The sequence below is a fragment of the Mustela putorius genome, unplaced genomic scaffold (assembly GCF_011764305.1).
Source record: "Mustela putorius furo isolate JIRA1106 unplaced genomic scaffold, ASM1176430v1.1 tig00000228_pilon_pilon_pilon, whole genome shotgun sequence".
In the NCBI taxonomy this organism is placed as follows: Eukaryota; Metazoa; Chordata; class Mammalia; order Carnivora; family Mustelidae; genus Mustela; species Mustela putorius.
In genome coordinates, this window is record NW_025421322.1 from 38,978,389 (window position 1) to 39,000,522 (window position 22,134).

General features: G+C 56.8%; 1 protein-coding gene across 1 annotated transcript in view; it reads right to left on the bottom strand.

Moving 5' to 3' along the window:
* SLC45A4 (solute carrier family 45 member 4) overlaps positions 1 to 22,134 on the bottom strand; it is a 71,320-nt gene that overhangs the window by 21,842 nt on the left and 27,344 nt on the right. Inside the window, exon 2 of the mRNA XM_045078197.1 lies at positions 6,894 to 7,537. Coding sequence (XP_044934132.1) covers positions 6,894 to 7,146 — 253 coding nt within the window. The 5' untranslated portion in view covers positions 7,147 to 7,537. The remainder of the gene's footprint in view (positions 1 to 6,893; positions 7,538 to 22,134) is intronic.

Here is a 22,134-nt window from a genome sequence, read left to right on the forward strand (position 1 = left end):
GGCAAAGGGAGTCACAGGGACACCTGTGCAGGGTACAGCCCTTGCCACCCAGATCGCAACACACCCGCTGGAAGCTCCGCGTTATGTCAGAGGCACCTTGCAGGAAACACGGTAACGTGACCGCACGGCAGGTCGCCTGGTCACCCTCACCCACATGGCCTCCGACTCCGGAGTTCATGCCCGTACGCACGCATGTGCTGAGTCACCAGCTGCGTTTCCAGTCCCCATGCAGCGTGACCCTGTTTCCCAATTCTCACCGAGACTGTGCTGACCGGCCGGGCACCCTGCGGACTTCCCACGGGCCGCACAGAGTCAGCTGCCCCAGCCCGCAGCCGCTGCAGGGCAAGGGCACGGTCGGCAGCCCCTCCCCCCACCCCCCAGGCCCCTGCCAGCCCCACCTGCACATGCCTCTCCCTGAGCAATCCCGGGAGTGGAGCGGAGCGGGGGGCGCCACTTCAGACTCTGAAGGTTTTCTCTAAGGGCGGCTGTTCAAGGGTAGGCTTCTCCCGCAGGAAGAAAAGGGGAGCTTCACAGCCCAGGCATCCTGGTTCACACAGAGCTGCACTGGAAGGGGGGAAAGGCTGCATTTTTTTTATTAGACACGCACCAAGTGCACAAGCCGTACCAGGCACTCTGGATGAGACACGAACTTTCCCCGTGAATTAGGAGCCTATAAAGACAAACGTGGTTCTCATTCCTCAAGGAGGCAGTCTCCTTTCTTCTAGATGGCTTTCCTTCCTTTTTCCCTGGAGGGCACACCTTGAACCAAGAGGAAACCAGGGGTAGGGGTGGGGCGGGGCAGGGCACGGAGGGACTTCTCCCCAGGGAAGGGGAGCTGGATACGGCCAGGCCAGGAGGGGCGTCTGCTCCTTAGGAAGGGCTGCTCTGGGGCTCGGGGCAGACGCTTCCCCAGGCTTCCTTTGAAGAGTGACCCCGCACATCCCCTTGAGGCTCATCACTGCCAGATCCTCGGTGAGCGTGGGACCAGGCAGGTGGTCCCAGGAGGCGTCTTTCCTGGAGAAGGGCTGAAACCGCCTTAGCACGAACTAAACCAAACCTGGGACCTGGACTTGGAGGTGCCACTCTGATCTCCTTTATGCCAATATTTGAGCCTGGAGCCCAGGAATGCGGTTTTTAGAAGTCCCCTCCCAAAGGGGATGGGGACCCAGCGTGGAAGAAACCGGACAGAGAGGGACGGGGAGCGCCGAGCAGGCAGGAGGCGCCAGCACAGACCAGCTTTGCGCTCCCACATGGAGTTGGGATCCTCACCAGCTCTGGATGCCCCTGGGAGCGGCCACTGGGGACATGGACAAGTCACAAAGCCCCTTGTCTTGTGTCTGGCCTGGAGGAAGTCTCTAGGAGGAGGCTTCTAGGGCTGGCTGCCTCTAGGGATGAACCCGGAAGGGGAGTGGGGGTTAGGGGAGGGGTGGAAACTCACCATCCCAACAGTCGGGAACTTCTGAATTCTGACCTTGGTGGCAATGCTACTAATTAAAGAATCAACTTTAAATTTAAAGATGGCCTGCCCTGGGAGCAAGGGTTCAGAAGCACGGGCTAGGGGCTAAGCTGGGCCTGCTCCAAGAACAGTGCTCGGGGACTGCTGGCAGCATCGTCCACGGAGCACGGTGTCCCTTCCATGCCAACGTCCTGCCCCTTGCCAGTCAGCCAGAGGCTTGGGGCACAGAGCCAGGAAGGACGGGCCCACCCACCACCATCCTCCACCTCGTCTGCCGCCTCCTGGGCCCAGCCAACATGGCAGCATCCCTTCCAGGCCCAAGAAATGGCACCTGCTTCTAGTCTAAAGGCTCCTTTCAGAGAAAGAGGTGGTCACGTGGGATCAAGACAGCGGACTTCGGGTCCCCAAACGGCCAGGTAAAGCAGGGAGCAAGATCCCACAACTGGTAAAGCAGGTCAACAGGTAAAACAGGTAAAGCAAGAGAGCTTGTCAGGGGCAGAGCTGCCCGTGGGGAGTGGGGCCGCGGGTGCCGTGGCACTCTCTACACTTACTGGCCCATCAGGGAGTGCACGCCTCCCTCACACACACACACAGAGTTCAGACTGTCTGGACTGAAACCGGCACTAAGCCGAATGCTTCACCTCCGGAGGAGCCAGCTCGGCACCAGAGCGCCCACCAGATCCCGCAGAGCAACGGCCCAAGCCAGCCTCGAAGTGCAGCTCCAGGGTCAGAGGAGAAAGAAGGCAGCGGGGCCCTGCCCTTCCCAGAGCAACTCGGAGACAGACGGCCTATGTCGTCCTCGAAGCACCGAAACAGACCAGTCCTGCCAGGTCGCTTGTCACCACACGTGCCCTTTGCTGAGGATCACAGGAGACAATGTGCGACCAAAAATAAACCCCCAAGACCCAAGCTCCCTGGGAAGGAGCAACCGGCGCGGCCGACAATGTCAGGACCCGGCTCTTCCTTACTGTCCTGCTTGGGCAACGAGCGGAACTTGTGCACTAAAACGACGTCAGTCCTGGAATCATGGCTGCTTTCCTAATTTCTCCAACCGAGGACGGCAACAGGCCAGGCCAGCTGACTTCCAGGGCGAACCACATGTGGGCCGGTTCCTGGTGGGGCATTTCGACACTGCATACCCACAAAGCAGGGAAAGCCGCCCGGGGCGCCCGGGGGCACCATCAGTGTGAAGCGTCTGATTTCTGATTTTCCTGGTTTCCGCTCCAGTCCTGATCCTGGGGTCCGTCATGATCTGGGGTCGTGAGACTGAGCTCCCTGCTCGGCGGGAGGTCTGCTCGGATATGCTCTCACCCCCTGCCCCTCCCCCACTCGCGCTTTCTCTCGCTATCGCAGATAAATAGAAAAGTCTTAAAAAAAGAAGAAAGAAAAAGTGCGACTACAGTTGTGGGATCCAGCGTGAAGAACAGGCCACCATGCTCCACGGTATCGAGAGCAAGTTTCCTGGTTGGTCACCTGCTGGAGATCGCGGTGTGGGGCAAGTGCCCCGGCTGGCAGGGCACCTGGCCCAGTTTGGGCCACCCACCTGCTGGCTCCCGCCGTCCCCCACTCAGCTCACAGACTCACCACAGAGACAGGTGACCCCACCTCCCACCGGAACCTGCAAGGCCGCGCACCACCATCTCCAAGCTCCACGCCGAGCTGACACAGATACACGCCCTGGGAAGGGGACTTTCAACCAAAATATGGGTCCCCGCTGTCACTGCTTAACACACCCTAAAACGTGGCTGTGGAGTTAGAGCACATCCAGCAGGCTGCCTGGGTCCCAGACCAGGCAAGGGGAGCCTCTCCCACAGGAGGAGAATCCAGGTCCTTCTCGGTCTCCCAGAGCACCCAACATCTGCCAAGCACACCTGACCAGCTGGCTTTCCGAACCTGTGTACGTTCTACAAATGTATTACGCAGTAATTGTTTCAACCAAACAGAAAGTCCATTTCATAGAAACCCACTAACCTTCAGCCCGCCACAAAATTATGTCAATGCTAGAAGACCCAGGAAAGCCAGGGGACCGGACATAGGGAGATTTAGCAAAATGGGGCAGCCGTTGGCTGCTGAGGCCAGCTCCGGGGTCTCCTTAATGGGGCCCAGGTCGCCTGAGATCACAAGAGCTCAACAGCTCGCTCCCTACATCTCTGCCAAGACCACGTGGCAGGGTCATCTCTCCTCGACGGTATTCGCTCCATCTCCCTAACAGAGGCCTCCAGAACTCTCCGGATCTACCAACCCAGACTCCTGCTCAGCGGGCAGCCAGCAGGGAAGGAACAGGATCCCCCACCTCCACGCGGTGTTAGGGACCCCAGTAAAAATGACCACAGCCACGGGGGTGTCATTCCCCTGGAGGCCCCTGCACACTCACTCAGCCCATCCTTGAGCCCAGTCGCCTCTGTTCCACTTGTCCTCCCGGCCGGAAGGCTGTTGGGTGAAGGGCACCATGTCTTCCCTCTGCGTCCAGAGACGCCAGCCCTGTGACTCACCCGAGTCCCTTAGCACCACTAACCCCCAGAGCCAGAGGGCGGGCGGACCGGACTCAGCTTAGAGACCCGTGCAGAGGGCTGGGGGGACAGAAGTGGAAGCCACCCGACACCTCCCGGCTCTGCACGCCGCCCAGCCCAGCAGCCACAGCAAAGACGCCACAGGAGCCGGTGTGAATGCGCGGCTTCAGGACCACAAACCAGATGAGGCCGTGGCAAAACCCAATGCTTCCACCCGTGGGGACAACAGAATAGCTCACGGCCAAGGACGCTGAAACTGAGTGTTGCCCACGTTCTCGCGATGCCCATTTCCCTCCGCAGCAGGTCAACCAGGCGACTGGAGAGGTTTGGTCCCTGCTCGACCCCAGTGGGCTCCTGCCTGAAGCAGGCGCATCCAGGGCATCCCAGGGCCACGAGGAGGCTCCAGAAAGGTGCTGGCTCTAACACCTAGTTCTTAAAGGCCTCTTCCCTGGGGGGCCCCACAGTCTCAGCCGGGTGCCACACGCACAAGGTGAGCATCTCCTCGGATCCCAGCTCCATCCCCTCGGATGGGAGGGGTCACCATGGCCCTTTGAGGTGGTGACCACATACAGGAGCCAAACTGGGCCGGTCACACCAGCAGTCACCGCAGACACGAGGCAGGTGGACTGAACTGAAGGTTACGGTTTCAGCATCAGCTCCGGTAACTGCAGATAACAGAACTCCGTAATAAACACCACGCCTCTGGGCCCGGCAGACAACTGTTCTAAGAAAGTCAGGCTCAAGTGAGAGGACATTCTGATCACTCCTGAGTGTGAAGCCCGACCCCAGGAAATAAACTGGGCCTCCTGGGCTCAGGGCAAGGTCCCCCTGCCCCCAAGCCCTGCTCTCCTCCCAGCCAGTGCCCTGTAGTGCTGGGGGGTGCATACCCTCCCCAACTCCCGAGGGTCAGGGCCTGTGAAGGTGGGCCCACAACCTCCGGTCCAGATGCAGCAAGTGCCTTACCCTCCAGAGTAACACACTCGTGTCTACCGCCCCGGGCTAGCCAAAACCATACCAGCCTCCCGGAGCACACTGGGTACTCAAGCCCTAACAAGGAAACACGCTAAGCTGTACAGAAACTAAGCCTTGCAACCTAGAAACTGGAACATTCCAAGAAGCTGTTAGCGCCAGGGTTTTAAGCCACGATACACATAACCGATCACAAAGAAAATCCGGGAAAATAAGAGCCCCAGACCTGTCCTTCTAGAACAACCTACTTCTCTGTAACCAGAGCTTCTGAATTCCGTACTATTCACCGTAAGCACGAGGTGGTCTAGAGACCGGATGGTGGCACTCCATGTGGAACTGTAACCACCCGCTTACAGTTCCGCCTGCCTCTGGGATGACCTCGGCAGCGGCGCCAGACCCAAGTCCCTCCACGCTGAAGGCCCCAAACAATCCACGTCTGGTAAAATTAGTTGCCGCCGGACTCCCTGAGGTGTGGCCACAAAGCCAGTCTTCGTTTCTTAAACTTGCCAAGCCCGTCTCCCCGAGTGCCCTCTGCTCGCCACCCCCCACTGTCACCCGAGGCCCCCGCACAGGGCTGGTGTCCCTCTCGGAGGTCTGCGGCCACCCCGATCCCTCCGGCTCACAGCGCTGCGAGGCGGCTCCGGCTGGTCCCGCACGAGCAGAGACGGGCGTCTCCTCCCAGCCTCGGGTCCCGGCATGCCTGCCCGGGTACGGAAGGGGAAGGGCAGAGACGCAGATGAGACAGCAAGAGGGACCCACATCACTCACGCCGCACTGTCCCAAGCTCTCCGGAAAAGTGCCCAACCCGGCCTGCGGTCTCCTGAAGCCTCCTCAGGACACCTTTAAAGATGAACTAGGTAAGGCCCGGGGTTACAGAGAGAATGTGCCACAGGGTGGTAAGCTCAGCAGGGGAGAAGGAATGATGCTGAGAAGAGGCAGGGGTGCGTCCCGTAACCATGGCGTCGGAAACCACTGCAAGCACCTGCCACCGCCGAGGTGGGAAGCGAGGGCGCCACTTGTCCCGGACAGAAACGACAGGTTTTCAAGACCCTGCACTTGCCCGACGGAGCCGCAGAGCCGTGAGCGCTCACCGAACAGGAAGCATCGTGTCTGGAGAAAGAAACGTTCCTAAAACCACCAAAGCAAGCGGACACTACGCACATGCGGAGTTTGGAATGAAAGAGAAGACTTTAACAGCTCGGCCCCTTATCCAGAAGGCTCAGAGGCTGGAAAGTTGCAGATTTTCAAGCTCCCTTAGACAAGAGGGAAACTGAACACCGACAAAACACATGGGGCCTAAGGCCCCCCAGCGGTGATCCGGAGGGGACGCCACGGTCTTCCCGTACGGGGCTCTGTAAGGCTCACTGAGCAACTCCGTGAACTCCTGTATTTCTGGAAATACCTGTCATTCAGCCACACAACGTCCACTCGAAACTAAGATTTAAGTCGTCAACAAGAAGCTAGTATAAAAACGTGATTCTGGGTTTTCCAGGCCGGGCTTTGTTCCAAGCACTTGCCTTGTGCCTGCCCGGGAGATGGTCTACAGTCACCCTCTCCTCCTCGGGAAGGAAGGTGAGGGAGAGCCAGGGAGGTTCCCTGGCCTGCCCCGGGACAAGGCAGGTGACCATGTCCAGGAGGCAGAAGGGCGGGAGGTACCGCAGGGGAGCCGGGCAGCCCCGGGATTAGAGCGAGTGGAAGCTGACCGCGCACACCCCAGCACTCAACCACCCCCTTGCCAAAACAGGTACTTCCTCATCCACACCCAAGGCCCACCCACCGGAGGGAAAAAATAGCCAGAGTAGGTGGAGGAGAGCAAAAAGCCCGGGACGCTGGTTCCCAGGGCTCCTGACGCTGTCCAGCGCACTGACAAGCCCCGCGTGCCAACATGCACGCGAGCTCCAACCGCGACTGCCAACGCTCGGTGCCAGACACCGGGCAGAGGCGCGGACAGCACTTACCAATCTGTAAGAGGACCGGTGTGACCAACGCCGTCTCCATGGCGTAACAGAACTCCCTGCCAAACATCACGGCCCCGTGCATCACCCACAGGCGCACAGGGATCCGGTCTATGGACCCCTCGCTGATGGTCTCCTCATGGGCGTCCGCGCTGCCTGGCTTCTGCAGGTCCGGCAGGGCCACGGGCAGCTCCTGGACTTGCACAGACTCCGAGTCGGCGTTCTGTGGGGCCATTCTCATCACCACCAGAAACATAGATAGAAGCGTGTGTACGGATTTCCTCCACCTGTACAGAGAATACTATCAGGTATCGTTACGGATAAATGAGGGCGCCTTCTCTCTCCGCGTCAGTCGTGTTCCTCCGGCGAGCGGTGCTTATATCCCTCCGTGCAGACAGAGATCTCTCAGCTTCTCACAAACGGGCGAGGCGCACAGCAAAACGAAAGGATGTTTGGTCGGACTATAAGCACACGGCTTGCTGGTTTACTGTGAATTAGAGTTAAAAATCCATAATTGCCATTCAGTTAATACTAGCTCCATCATCGTTATCGAAGCGGTGCTGAAGTTATTGGTCCTGCTACAGAGCGGTGGGAAGGAGACACAGGAAGGGGGTCCGCCGTTGCTCCCCATCGAGGGACGGATTGATCTGCAAAAGAGGAAAACACCCCAGCGGAGAGTCAGTCGGGGGCGGCCACCATGTGGCCTCCCCCCGCCCCCCCTCCCGGCTGTCCAGGCGCGCTGTGGACCGGTCCTGGGCCACCCGGGAGACCCCAACCTCGGACCGCCGCAGCCCTCTGGTACTGCCTCCGGCTCAGCCCTGGAGAAGACAAACCCTGACTCCTAGAGAAGCGTCTTCTTGTATGATCTGATCCCGGGCCGGGGTGAGGACAGGACAAAGAAGGCAGACAGCAGGAGAGAGCTCGGCTTTTGCTCTTGGACAGTGAGAACTAGCAGGAGTCAGCAGCCTCCGGGGGTGGGGAGGCAGGGGGCCCCATAAAGGAGCAGAGATGCCGCCCAGGAGCGGACAGCAGGGAGGCAGGTCGAGCAAGGATGGGCAGCTTGCCGCCTGCAGGGCAGGGGCGGTGGGGATGGTGGGGAAAGGCAGCTGAGTGCATGCTGTGGGCTGTCTACAGCAGTGGCCTTTGACCTTGGCGGGTTACGGCCCCTCTCCAGGGGGGGCCTGCATCGCACACTCGAGGATCTTGTCTAGGGGCTCACGGACAAACCACACACGCCGTTCCTACCGGTGACCAACTCCTGACCCTGGCTCCACATTCCACTGTCCTGGCGCTTCGACAGGCTTTGGAGTGCATTCTGTACCCACAGGACACACCGCAACAAAGCACCCACCCCGCCCCTCTACTAGAACTTTCCCTCAGAAAGGTTTTAGGAAAATGCAAGGCAGTCTAAGGACGTAGCCCCACCCAACCCACCCGCTCGGCCACATGCGAGCCCCCAGGCACCGGGGTTCTCTTCACCCCGCCCTGCAGGAGAAGAGGGGCCCTGAAATCACACCACTGGCTTCCCATTTTGTTTTAAGGTCAGTCTGTGAGTTGAAATCTTACCAGAGACCTTCAACAGCTCGTTTACATAAAAATGCTTCTAGTTACTACTCACTTAACCCAGGATGGAACTTCATCAGCTCCTTCTCCCCTTCCCCCCAGAACCGGTGAGCAACCCAGGGCAGCCTTCACACGGAGCAGCCCCTCGGGGAGCCCCGGAGGCCGTGGCGGGGCCCCAGCCCTTCCCTCACCCCGCCACCATGGCGGCTCCCTCCCGGCCCCTTCCTGCTGCCACGGAACATCTTTGGGGCGCACAGGTACGCGCCCTGTCTTCACGGGTGCGTCCTACACAACCCCTACCCCGCGCCCCTTCGCTTCACTCCGAGACCCCCATCCTCGAGACTGCTCTCAGGACGCCCCAAGTGCCCCCTACCACCTAACAGCTCAATCAAAACCAGGGGGTTGAGGGCGCCTGGGTGGCTCAGTCCGTGGAGCATCTGACTCTTGGGGTCACCTCAGGTCATGGTGCCGGGGTCGTGAGATGGAGCCTGCTTGACACCCTCCCTCTGGCCCCTCCCGCCTTGCACGCGCCCCGCGCTCTCTCTCTCTCAAAACAAAACAGAAACAACCAGGACTTCTAACCTCAATCTTTTAAAAACTATGTTATGAAACTACTTCTAGAAAACACAGTAAACAAAACAGCGTTAAAAAGAACAATAAACGCAAGTTGTCCAGCATGAACAATCACCAATACCCGCTGCTCCCACTCCCTCGCTACCTTGGGAGAGATCCCTGTCCTAAGAAAATGGAAGAGAAGAAATCCGTTTGTCAACCCGTCAATCTTATACCAAAATAGGATCCGTGGCTTTTGTGGGTTTTTCTTAAAGATTTTATTTATTTATTTTGTCAGAGAGAGCCAGCGAGCACAGGCAGGCAGAGGCAGAGGCAGAAGCAGGTTCCCCGCCAAGCAAGGAGCCCAATGCGGGGCTCCATCTCAGGACGGGGGGATCATGACCTGAGTGGAAGGACGCCGCTCATCCAACTGAGCCCCCCCAGGCGTCCCTGGGTCCACAGTTTTAAATGTCTTTTTCCACCAAATAAGATAGATCACTTTTATGTGAGGGACATGAACCCCAGACAGGTTTCCAAAGCCCACAGTGATGACCTGGGGTTTTAGGGGCAGGAATGATGATCATCGTTTTCCAAGAACCCTAGCGACTTAGTCACGAACATTGAGCCGTCCAGTTCAGCCCCAGCACTGCCCAGGGCTGCCGCCATCCTGACCCCCGCGCCTGAGCAAGGGTGGCCTCTGCCAAGGCCACGTCCACACCAGCGAGAAATCAGGCGGCCGAGCTCCACACTAGGTATCTGCGAGCTCTTCAAAGGCCCTGGTCTCCGGGAACTCTGCCGCTCTGAGGACAGCAGTCGGCGTCTGGACAGGTTCCGGGCTGGCCCAGCGTGGGTGGGGGCCAGGCCGCCGCTCGGCACAGCCCCCCAGTAGGGAATGATCTGGCCCCCAGGGTCAACCAGATCAAAGCTGAGAAACTGTTTGAAGGTTATTATGAAATGGGGAAAAGGCTCCTCCAGAAATGCCGAAACATTACATTTTACAGTATTACATTTTGAATCCATCAACTGGGCCAGATGTGGCCGCCTCTTCACGGAACCCAATCAGTCGTTGCTCAAAGTGGACGGGAAAATGCCGGCGGGCCCAAGCCACACCCTCCCAGAGCGGGAGGAGGTGGCCTCTGAGATGCTGCCTGCGCCACGGAGAAGGGTGCCAGCAGTTCCCTCCCGAGAGCCTAAGCATCTCTGCGGAATTCTCCAGAAAGCCCCAGCTCGCCGCCACAGTCTCTGGCGACATGTGCTCAGGTGGCGTGTCTGAGCACCCCCCCCCCCAGGGCTCAGCACTCCCTGGAAATCAGGCTGTGGCCCCACCTGTCATGCGATGGGCTCTGGCCTATACCTCCGTCACACGACCCCAGCCCGGATAGGCACAAGCTCCCGTGGCAGAGGCGGCCACCCACGCTTCATCTGTCTCTGCACCTCCCAGGTGCCCAGCCACGCAGCAGGCGCCCGGGGAGGTCCCGGGAAGAGCGGATGAACACACGAATAAACGAATGCGTGAGCTAACCGCTGACCAGAACGTCCCAGGGGCTGTGCGCAGTGGAGACCATCCCCGCCCGCACCAGGTTAGGCTGCGGGGAGGCCCGCGTGAGACGACATGAGCAGGGCAGGGCTTTACCTGTCGTTCAGGGAGGCTAGGCATTAACACAGCTGGCTTCCCTCCTGCGCAAGCGCAGTGGCACAGTGACACATGCGACTTCACTGTCCTCTACAGTGATGGAAACGACAAACATCGTTAGGGTCTTCAGGGAGTCTGCTCCGTGGGCAGCAGTTAGTAAACAATGACCGTCCGGGCCTCACGGCCCGACAGAGCCCCACATCCGCACTCTCAAGCCAAGGCCGCAGCGCTGCACCAGCGGCACCGTCCCCAGAGCGAAGCCACTGTCCCACTGGTACCTTCCAATGGGGCTTAACTAACAGCCCCGTCAGCAGACAGCAGGCTCCTTCCAGATCTGGCCGAGCCGGTTCAGAGCCAGGCACCCCCGAGACAACACCCGGGCACCCACCAGCAGGTATTACCTGGCGGAGCAGGGCTCTGGTCACTCTCTCTGCGAGCTGGGGGTCTTACAAGCTTTTAGGGGATGACAGAAGACACTACAAATCGAGTTTAGGCATCTTACACTTGGAACCAGGAACACTGGGTACCTAAGATGGAAACTGAACAGACCCCACGGCAAGCAAGCCTGTGGGGACGAGCCCGTAGAAGGCGGAAGAGCTCGTGTAAGCAATTCTGCTCAAGAGCCACAGTCAGGCGTGTCGGGGCGCTCGGTCGGTTAAGTGGCTGACTCTGGCGTTGGCTCAGGTCATGATCTCCGGGTGGGCAGATGGAGCCCGGCATCAGGCTCCACGCTTGGCCCAAGTCTGGGAGTCTCTCTCTCTCCCTCTGCCCCTCCCACTCCCACTCGTGTGCTCGCACATCAGTCTGCAAATAAAAGCCGCGGTCAAAACGTGCACAGCACGTGGGAGGTGAACCAGCCAATTCTGAGACCCCCAAGAGGGACAGAGCATGATTCACAGACTCTGGGTCAGGCTATGCACACAGGCTGTGGGTTGTGCAACTCAGCCATTAGTTCACAGTGACATCTCGTGGAGCATATGTGACCCCTCGGACGCATGTTCCTGTGTGTGGTGGGAGGGAAGGATACACCGTCCCCTTCTCACAGCGGCCGTCGGACCGTGGCAATAGCGTTTATCTGGAAGTCCACTCCTGACACTCTGAGACTTCTCTCTGTCCCCCATCAAATTTCCACCAGTACTTGGGTCTGTTCCCCAGGTCCGCGTTCCGTCCGCCTGTCTGCTGCCCGTGCCCAGCAAGCTGCCGCTGTAAGGACAGAGGGTTCTGGAGCTTTCCGACTCTGCCCGGCCCGTACCCTCCCCCCTCTCACGGCTTCCTTCCCCAGCATGCCCCTATTTCTTCCTGCAGGCTGGGGTACACGCAGACGAGCTTGAAGAGCTGGACTAGCTCGGGAAAGAAGTAGCTTCTGTTGGTAATTCTTACCGTGACTCCATTACTTTTATACATTACTTGAGGGAGGACCCCTGGGTACCCTCAGCCGGAGGAGGACGGGCTTTCTGCCTGCCGGGGACCACCTCAGCGCCTCTCGTGAGAATTTCAAAATACTCTTTCCACAGGCTTTGCACATTTCTACTTAAGTTTCTAACGATTTTCTTTTTTTTTCTTTGTGGGCACTGTGAGCAGGATCTTCTCTCCGCTTGTACCCCACCTGCCTGGCCATCCTACCAGAAGGCTAGTAAGTGTTCTTTGTTCCCGACGAAATCATGCCGTGTTCACGCTGTCAGACAAACTTACCCTGACATAGAACACTTCCAAAACTCTGGCATGTCCCCAAGTGTCCCTTCCCCTACAGTTAAGGCTAATGACTTTCACATTTTAATTTGGTAATCTACTTCTTTAAGTGTCCGAGAACAGACAAAAAGGCTACCACCAAGTTAACAACAGATCAAATGTCACCAAACTATGCATAGTCCCTGCCCTGGCCTAACAGGGTTATTTCCAAAGCTCTCATACGCGTTGCCTGGAACCTGATCGTCAGCTCCTCGGAGACAGAACTCAGGGTCCCCCCGTCTGAACCGAACTAAATCACAGCACCGACCGGTTCAGGAGCGAGGGACCAGGACCTGCGCCGCAAGGGCCACACGAGTTCTGGGCACGAAGACTCTGACACAGTCTCCCCTCGCTTGCTCCACTTCGCGGGCCTTCCCAGCAGGACTCCACAAGGAAAGGAAAGGAAGGCAGCTTCGAGAAGGAAAGGCAGGAGCTCACGGGGCAGGATCAGCCGAGCACCTGGGCCGAGGGTGAGTCATCGCACTGAGGGGAGCCACCGACCCGGTAAAAGCAGGTTTGCGCTGCCCACGAGCCTTCTTATCACCAACGGTTTTCTTCAAGGAAGCTGTTTTATATAAATGGTAGACCATTAACCAAAGGAACTAAAACCATAAAATGAGCCATTTCACGCACATCCTTCTGAAGGACCGAAGGACGAAGCCTGAGCTCGAACCTGGCAAACCCGCAGCAGCAGCTGGACGAGGACGGGCCTGCTCCTGCCCCGCAGCGCGGACAAGGGCGTGCTCCCCAGAGCCTCCGCCAGAGCTGCCCAAAGACGTGAAGTCTGGGCTGGGACCCCAGAACCTTCCATCCAGAAGACCCAGAAACACGCTTCAGACAGATTTTCCCTGGCTCGCCTCCGGGGCCCGCGGCAGGGGCTGCCACAGCGTTCAGGGACCAGCAACCAGGGTAGGATTTGCAGATGCACTTAGACCAGTGAAACTACCATTGTTCCAATCAACAACTTCCTCTATTGTCCTGTTTCTAATTTAAGGGTAACCGATGCCAGAACACGTGACTTCCTACAATTTGCTCTGTGGAAAGCTGGCTGTGAAGGAACGCCATGAAGCAGTCAACTGCGGAGCCGTTTCGGACAGACCCCACGAGCTCCGGTTCAGCTCCACGATTCCATCCGTCTCTGGGAACGCGGTCGGAGGAGGGAATGCGGGTCGGCGAAGCGACACCAACACGTCCTGCTCCTGCCACCCTCCCCCACCCCCACCCCTGGCAGCGCTCTGGGCCCTGGAAGCAACGGTGGCTGCTTTAGGGCAACAGCCGTTGGCTTCGTACCCCCGCCCTTTAAAACCGGCCATCTGTAACCCCGAGACAATCCACACAGCTACCAACACCTTAAAACGTCATCAACTATTAACCTCCGAGGACCCTGTTGAAGAGCGGCTGTCCGGTGCTCAGCCCGCCTCTCTCTCACCAACGACCACCGCAAAGAACCCGAACCCGCACACAACACAAACACCAGGGAAACCGAAGACCAAAGACCGGCAGCGGGCAAGAAGGAAGAGCTGCTTCCAGACCAAGAGTGTAAGAAGATGTAAAATCCAGTCAAGTTCAACATATCCTTGATAAGAAAGCAGCACTCCGACGGATCTGTTCACAAGGTTATTTCCTGCAGAGTATTCAAGAAATCCCACTGACAGGGGCGCCTGGGTGGCTCAGTGGGTTAAGCCTCTGCCTTCAGCTCGGGTCATGATCTCAGGGTCCTGGGATCGAGTCCCGCATCGGGCTCTCTGCTCCGCGGGGAGCCTGCTTCCTCCTCTCTCTCGCTCTCTCTCTCTCTGCCTACTTGTGATTTCTGTCTGTCAAATAAATAAATAAAATCTTAAAAAAAAAAAAAGAAAGAAATCCCACTGACTTCCAACATCAAATCAATGTTGTATCAAGACACAGAGAAGCCAAAGACAGAAAGTATTTGCAAACACGACACATCTGCTGAAGGAGTCTTCTCCCGAACACAGGACGCGCTCAACAACAAGAAAACGAACACCTTGACTTACGAAAGGGCAAGAGAGCTGCAGAGACAGCTCCCTAGAGATACGCGGACAGAGAGTCGTCGCGTGAAGACACCCCACGCCACGCAGGATCAGAAACCGGTAAGACAAAACGAGATCCCACGGCGCACCCACGAGAAGGGCCGCGGTCCGCGCACAGACAACACCAGGGGCCGCCGAGCAGCAGGACCGCTCCCTCGCGGCTCGTGGGAACGCGGGACGGCACGGCCACACGGGAAGACTGGCGCTTTCTCTCAAATTAAACACGCTCTTCCCACGGGGCCCAGCAACCAGGCTCATCGGTATTTACCCAAAGGAGCTGAAAACTTGTGTCCACACGAGAATCTGCACGTGGATGTGTCCAGTTTTATTAACTGCCCAAACCTGGAAGCGACCGAGGCCCCCTTCAGCAGGCGAATGTTTAAGTCAGCCGGGACCCACCCAGGCAGTGGGATGTTATCTGTGCCGAAACTAAAGGAGTTCCCAAGCCCCGTAAAGATGTCCAGACCCTTAAATGCATATCGCTAAGCGAAAGACGTGGATCCCAAAGGCTACTCTCTGCGTGATTCCAACCCCTTGACACTCCGGGAAGGGCAACACTACGCTAGAGACCGTAAAAGACGTGTGGCTGCCAGGGACGGACGGGGTGGCGCGGTGGGGAGCAGGGACAGACGCACGTGTGCCAAGCAGAGGCATTTCAGGGCGGTGGGACTGCTCCGTAGGGTACCGTAACGGTCCCGTCATGACACACCTGCCCATACCCGCAGAGTGAACAGCGGCGGGGTGACCCTGACCGTGGACTATGGACTTTGGGTAATGATGATGCGTCAGTGCAGGTTTCTGAGCTGTTTTTGTTTTATCCGAGAGCGAGTGAGTGTGAGCAGGAGAAGGGTGGGAAGCAGGGCCCCCGCCGAGCAGGGAGCCCGATGAGGCCGAGTCCCTACAGGACGGTGCTTTCAGATGTGAGAAGGTACTCCCAGGTACAGAACGTTCAGACCGATCACCTCCTGAGTCCTCTCTTGTCAGGGGTTTTGGACTGTGTATTTTCTTTCTTTCTTTTTTTTTTTTTTTTTAAAGATTTTATTTATTTATTTGACAGACAGAGATCACAAGTAGACGGAGAGAGAGGCAGAGAGAGGGGGAAGCAGGCTCCGTGCTGAGCAAAGAGCCCGATGCGGGACTCGATCCCAGGACCCTGAGATCATGATCTGAGCCGAAGGCAGCAGCTTAACCCACTGAGCCACCCAGGCGCCCCTGGACTGTGTATTTTCTTAACGTAAAGGGCACTTTTTAAAGAATTGGTAAACTATTTTTTAGAATAGTTTAGGTTCGCAGCAAAATTGAGCATCAAGTACCACTTTCTTCCTTCCTTTTTTTTTTAAAAAGAGATTTTATTTATTTATGTGAGAGAGAAACAGTGAGAGAGAGCATGAGCGAGGAGAAGGTCAGAGGGAGAAGCAGACTCCCCGTGGAGCTGGGAGCCCGATGCGGGACTCAATCCCGGGACTCCGGGATCATGACCTGAGCCGAAGGCAGTCATCCAACCAACTGAGCCACCCAGGCGTCCTCAAGTACCACTTTCTGTATCTCCCTGTCCTCAGGCATGGGAAGCAGCCCCCATCGAGAGCATTCCCCAGCAGCGTGGCACGTGCGCTACAGCAGAGGAACCTGGGGCGCCTGGGGGCTCAGTTAAGCATCTGCCTTCGGCTCAGGTCTCGACCCCGGGGATGCAGGGTCCGGCCCAGCACCCGGCTCCCTGCTCAGCGGAGAGTCTGCTTCTCACTCTGCGCCCCTCCACCCTCACAAATAAAGTTTTTTAAAAAATAAATGAATAAATCGGGGCGCCTGGGTGGCTCAGTGGGTTAAAGCCTCTGCCTTCGGCCCAGGTCATGGTCCCAAGGTCCTGGGATCGAGCCCCACATCGGGCTCTCTGCTCAGCAGGGAGCCTGCTTCCTCCTCTCTCTCTGCCTGCCTCTCTGCCTGCTTGTGATCTCTGTCAAATAAATAAATAAAATCTTAAAAAAAAAAAAAATAAATGAATAAATCAATAAGGCACATGACTTTTGTGGTTGTCCCCAAGCACACAGACCCTCAGTGTCATGCCCCCCACCACATTGCTGGGCTGCCAGATCAGGGGCTGGGGTCTCTGAGCGGTGATCAGCCCTGGTAAATGGGGTCCGTGCCCTCATGGAAGACACCCCAGCCACTCTGGCTCCTTCCACCTGCACGGTGAGGCCACGGCGAGAAAACGAGTCTGAACCGGGAAGCACGCCCCTCAGACAGACAAAACACCTCCAGGACGGTGAGAATTCCGAGGGTGCTGGCGAGGAGCCCCCCAGCCTGAGGTTGTATGGCAGCCCCGAAGGCCAGAGACCGCGCCCATCGGACACGCACCCAGGGCACAGCCCGGCATGAGACGCGCCCCACGGGTCCGAGGACCACGTGCCGCACTCACGTGGCACGGTTATCAACGGCATCCTCCCCCCTCGCCCCGCTCTCCAGTGTCCCGGTTCGGACAGCGCACTGCCTCTCCGGAGATCAACGAGCAGAAGCTTAGCTGAGACTTGAACCTTTTCATAACCCAACCTTTGAGTGCTCTGTGTCCCAAGACATAGTGGGGGACGCTTCAGAAACCAAACGCGACCCACGTCGGACCTGACGTCAATCTCTATTTGACTCTGTGGATCGGCTTGCTGGGAACTTGATGTTGGGAAAGGGGGCGGAGGGAGAGATGGTGCGTACGCACTGCTGCATCAACAGACCGAGGCAGAGCAGCAAAGGAAATGTGGCAAGAGGCCCCCTGGGAGCAAGGGATGAAAGTGTTCCTGTGCTGTCAACAAGTCAGTCTAATTAAAGTGTTTCTCAATGGAGTCGCATCCCAGCAGGAGGCAGGAGGGGCCCAAGCCCGGGGACCCCCCACGCCCCTCCCAGGCGGCTCTCATACCGACCATACTGCCCAGCCCCTCCCCGCTGGACAGCCCCGGTGGTCTCCTCCCCTGTCCTCTTACACACCTGCCCCCTCAAACACATGCCCGACCCCGCACAAATGCCTCCAGCAGAGACCTGGGCCAGGCCACTCCCTCCCCCAGCGGGCCAGGGCACCACACGTGACCATTCAGCAGCAGCCTCGGCCCCACCGTAAGCTCCCGGAGGTGGGGACAGGCCTGCAGGACAGGAAGGAGCAGCTCCAGCCCACAAGCCTGGCAAGCAAGATAGCCTCTGGGCTGGCCAGGCCCTTCTGCTTTGCCTTTAGATCCCACAGGCCTGAGGACAGAGCCAGGACCAGCTGTCTGCCTTCCCCCCACTCTGGCCCCCAGGTAAAGGGAGGAGCACATCCCCCAGGGCCTGAGGACACAGCAGACAGCAGGCGCCAACCCTGAGGGCAGAATGGCTAGGACCCCACTGGGTGGTCCAGTGCCTTACCAGTGCAGGCACTCCAGACGGCTAGAAAGAAATGGATTCTAGAACGAAATGGATTCGTGAGCGCTGAAGGTGGAGGACGAGGGGTGCCTGGGGGGGTTCAATGGGTTAAAGCCTCTGCCTTCGGCTCAGGTCATGATCTCAGGGTCCTGGGATCCAGCCCCGCATCAGGCTCTCTGCTCAGAAGGGAGCCTGCTTCCTCCTCTCTCTCTGCCTGCCTCTCTGCCTACTGGTGATCTCTGTCTGTCAAATAAATAAATAAAATTTTAAAAAAAAAAGAAAAAAAGGGTGGAGGACCAGACCAACCCGTAATTACCCCATTAGGAAAAGAAAACCGATTTTTAGAATTGCCTCTCCCTTAGAAGAGCTTATTCTCTTCCGAATGGGAAGCAGACATCAGTGTGTCCATGCTAACGAGCAGCTGAGATGGTTTTTTTTAAAGCCTTAAGACTGGCATATTGTGGGGCGTCTGGGTGGCTCAGTGGGTTAAAGCCTCTGCCTTCGGCTCAGGTCATGATTTCAGGATCCTGGGATCGAGCCCCGCATTGGACTCTGCTCAGCGGGGAGCCTGCTTCCTCCTCTCTCTCTGCCTGCCTGTCTGCCTACCTGTGATCTCTGTCTGTCAAATAAATAAATAAAATCTTTAAATAAAAAAAAAAGACTGGCATATTGCAATTCAAGTAAACTCTCAAAACACACACACTACTTCCAGTGTTCTTTCGTTTTAAGGCACCACACCCTCCAAATAAATCACAGCAGCTCCCAATTTCACAGGTGGGTGGAATTTCTCAGGAATTCCTCTGCTTTGATCAAACTGCCTGAGTCCAGGGGCGCCTGGAGCATAAAACACGGCCCGGCCACGCCTCACAGGCAGTGCCCCCGGCCACCTGCTAGGGCTCTCGTGCTGGGTCCGACGACGCCAGGGCACTCGAGGGGACTGGTCCCGGCCCAGCTGGGAGGCCTCCGCTGGGCCTGCATTCTTAGCAGGACATCACAGACACCAAGAGGCCTTCCCCCCTCCAGTGCAGTGCCCAGGAGGACTTGATCTGTCCCATCGTCCTGATCCCCACAGGGCCCTGGGGTTACACCTCCCGTGGGTGGGGAGGGCAAGATAATACACATCCAAGCTAAATCAGCAGACTCCACAGTCTACGTGATGGTACATATTTTGAAGGTTGGACCAAATCAAAGCACTATTCTTCCCCAATTTTAGGGGGCAAGGCATTAAGACCAACCCCAAGGACCTCTCTACACAGAATCCGTCCGCACTTCGTGCTACAAGCTGCTCCCTGATACGAGGAACACAGCCAGCATCCAACCCTCAGAAGGCAAGGGCAAGTTCGTTTAGGAGGAGGTTATGCTGAACGAGGACAAACTGCCCCCAGAGGAAAATATTCCCTGAAATGTTTGCCTTCTGCTAAAATACAGAAACTTTCTCCTATAAATACTTTCTACCTCTGGCCTTCAGAGACTTTTCCCAGATTTGCATCATCAACTCAGTGGGATGGGTTTTGTTTCTTAATTAAAAAGCAGCAAGCGGTTTCCTTCCCCTGCCCTTCTTCTCCGTGTCCCGAGCAAACCACTGGCATCTGCAGAAGCTTCGGCTGCCATGGAAACAAGAGCGTGGCCGCGTACCGCGCAGAGCAAAGCCTCAGGACCGCCGGCAATGCCGAGGGGCAGCCGCGGTCAGCACTTGGAGCAGCTCTGATCGGGCACGGTCCTCATCTGGGGGCACAGCCAGGCGCACACGGACGCCTCTCCAGGCCACGGACCAGAGAGGCTGCAAGCTGCCTCGGGACACTTGTAACCACTGAACGGTATTAAAACATAAAAACACGAACGCCTCACGTTACAAACACATCTCTGAGAGCCAGCAGAATGAGGGAGAACCACTAGCCACTCTGCCAAGACACAACGAAACCCTGAGACCTTTTGCCAGCATTTATAGGTCAGACGAAAGCAAAGCAGTTTCCAGGTTCCGCTTTTATCCTAAGGCAAGAAGGCCGCGGAGCCACGGAGTCAGACACTGGTCTGACAATATGGAATGATTTGAATTATGGGCCACACTGTCAGGTGAACGCAAAATGCCTGTTCTGGGCTTTTTGCTTTTTTTTTTTTTTTTTAAGATTTTATTTATTTATTTGACAGACAGATCACAAGTAGGCAGAGAGGCAGGCAGAGAGAGCGGAGGAAGCGGGCTCCCCGCTGAGCAGAGAGCCCGATGCGGGGCCGGATCCCAGGACCCTGAGTTTATGACCTGAGCTGAAGGCAGAGCCTTTAACCCACTGAGCCACCCAGGTGCCCCAAAATGCCCATTTCTAAAGAAGGGAAGTAGGAAATCTATTTGAGAAATGGCAAAACCAAACCTAGTTTTCTTATAAAAGGTCAAGTGCTGGTTAATGAGTAGAACTTATATGCGCTCAATATATGCCTGGAATCAAAATTGCTCTTATAAGAAGTACAAGGACAGCAGCAATGCGGGCCCTGTCTCCCTCCATACACATGATGCCAGAGACCCAGGTCGGCGATGTTCACGGATGGGACAGGTCGTGTCTACACCCATAGGCAGCACGCATCGCTGAACCACTAAAAACGCCGTCTTTCGTATTTCTATGCCCTTCATAAATCCCTCCATCTCACAACTCCTTACGACACCTACAGTTGGTTTTACATCAAGGAGCATGGGGTCCCGGGACCCCAAGGGGGAGCCCTGCCCAGAGTCCCAGGGAAGGCCGGGCACCGACGAGGCCAGGGTGGCCATTCCCCCTGACCGCCCCCCCCAGCCCAGGGAAGAGGCTGGGAGCAGAGACAATCTCTTACAGAGGGGGAAGGGGGGACAGGAGGCTGCTCTAGTTTTCTCAACGGCGTAAGTCAGACTCTACCTCCACAGGCAAGTCTAACCCCTTAACCTGGAGGCTCCCTGATTTTCTGGGCCAAAGAAACCCTGTCTGGTACCTCACCGACGGACCCTTCCGCCACCCGGAGAAGTCAGCAAATCAGAACCAGGGCTTCCTTGGGAATCCTGGGCGGACTCTCCCTGTGGAATTCGTGAGGGGGGCCCCAGCACCACAAGGAAGACTTCTGAAACACGGAGGCTGTGGTCACCGTGTGTCCAAAGCTTCAGAATGTGAATACCCCTGGGCTGCCATTCCCTCTTCGGACCTTGTCCTAGAAACAAAGGCACAGGCAACGCTGAGGACGCCGCTAGAAACCCGAAGTGTCTGTACATAAAGCGTGGAGCACCAGGCTCCGATTCCACGGCGTGCCTCCCTGCTGGCGTGGGAACACAGCCCGTACCGCGTGCAAAGGGCAGGTAGAAGTCAAGTGGACGTTACAATCATAACAAGTATTTTTTTAAGGTACGGAAGCAGAGAAAAAGGTGTTATTTCGGGTGATTTGTAGTTGTAGTTGTTCTTCTTCTGTAGGACCTAAATTTATTTTAAATTTATAAAGGGAGCGCCTGGGCGGCTCCATGGGTTAAAGCCTCTGCCTTCGGCTCGGGTGATGGTTCCAGGGTCCAGGGATCAAGCCCCCAATCGGGCTCTCTGCTCAGCGGGGAGCCTGCTTCCTCCTCTCTCTCTGCCTACTTGTGATCTCTCTGTCAAATAAATAAATAAAATCTTAAAAAAAAAATTTAAAAAGAAACAGTAGGGGCGCCTGGTGGCTCCTAATTTCGACTCAGGTCATGGCCCCAGGGTCGTGAGGTGGACTCCCACATTGGGCTCCATGGGAGTCTGCTTGGGATTTTCTCTCTCCCTCTACCCCCATCTTGCACACACACTCTTACTCTCAAATAAGTAACCCTTAAAACACACACACAGAGTAAATTACCTTTACAAATAAATTTTCTCTGGGGTGCCTGGGTGGCTCAGTGGGTTAGAGCCTCTGCCTTCGGCTCAGGTCATGATCTCAGGGTCCTGGGATCAAGCCCTACATCAGGCTCTCTGCTCAGTGTGAGTCTGCTTCCTCCTCTGTCTCTGCCTGTCTCTCTGCCCACTTACAATCTCTATCAAATAAATAAATAAAATCTTAAAAATAAATAAATAAATAAATTTTCTGGTGGTCTCCAAATGCAGGACAAGATGGGGGCGTGCGGTGGGACACAGCGTTCTGCAATCACAAGGTCAAATCTCGCAGGAGCCAGACTGGCAGGTCCCCTCCATCAGTGCAGGTTCAAAGCGGATTACCAGGAACTGGCTCAGAAGCTGCTCCCAGTCCGCCTTCGACATAGGAGACGCAGACTGTGCTCTAACCCACCCCAGCAAGCAGCACACCCATCCCACATGTTGTGGGGCAGGAAAAGTTATTCGTTCCTCCGGGGCCCCCGGCTGGGTCTTCACCA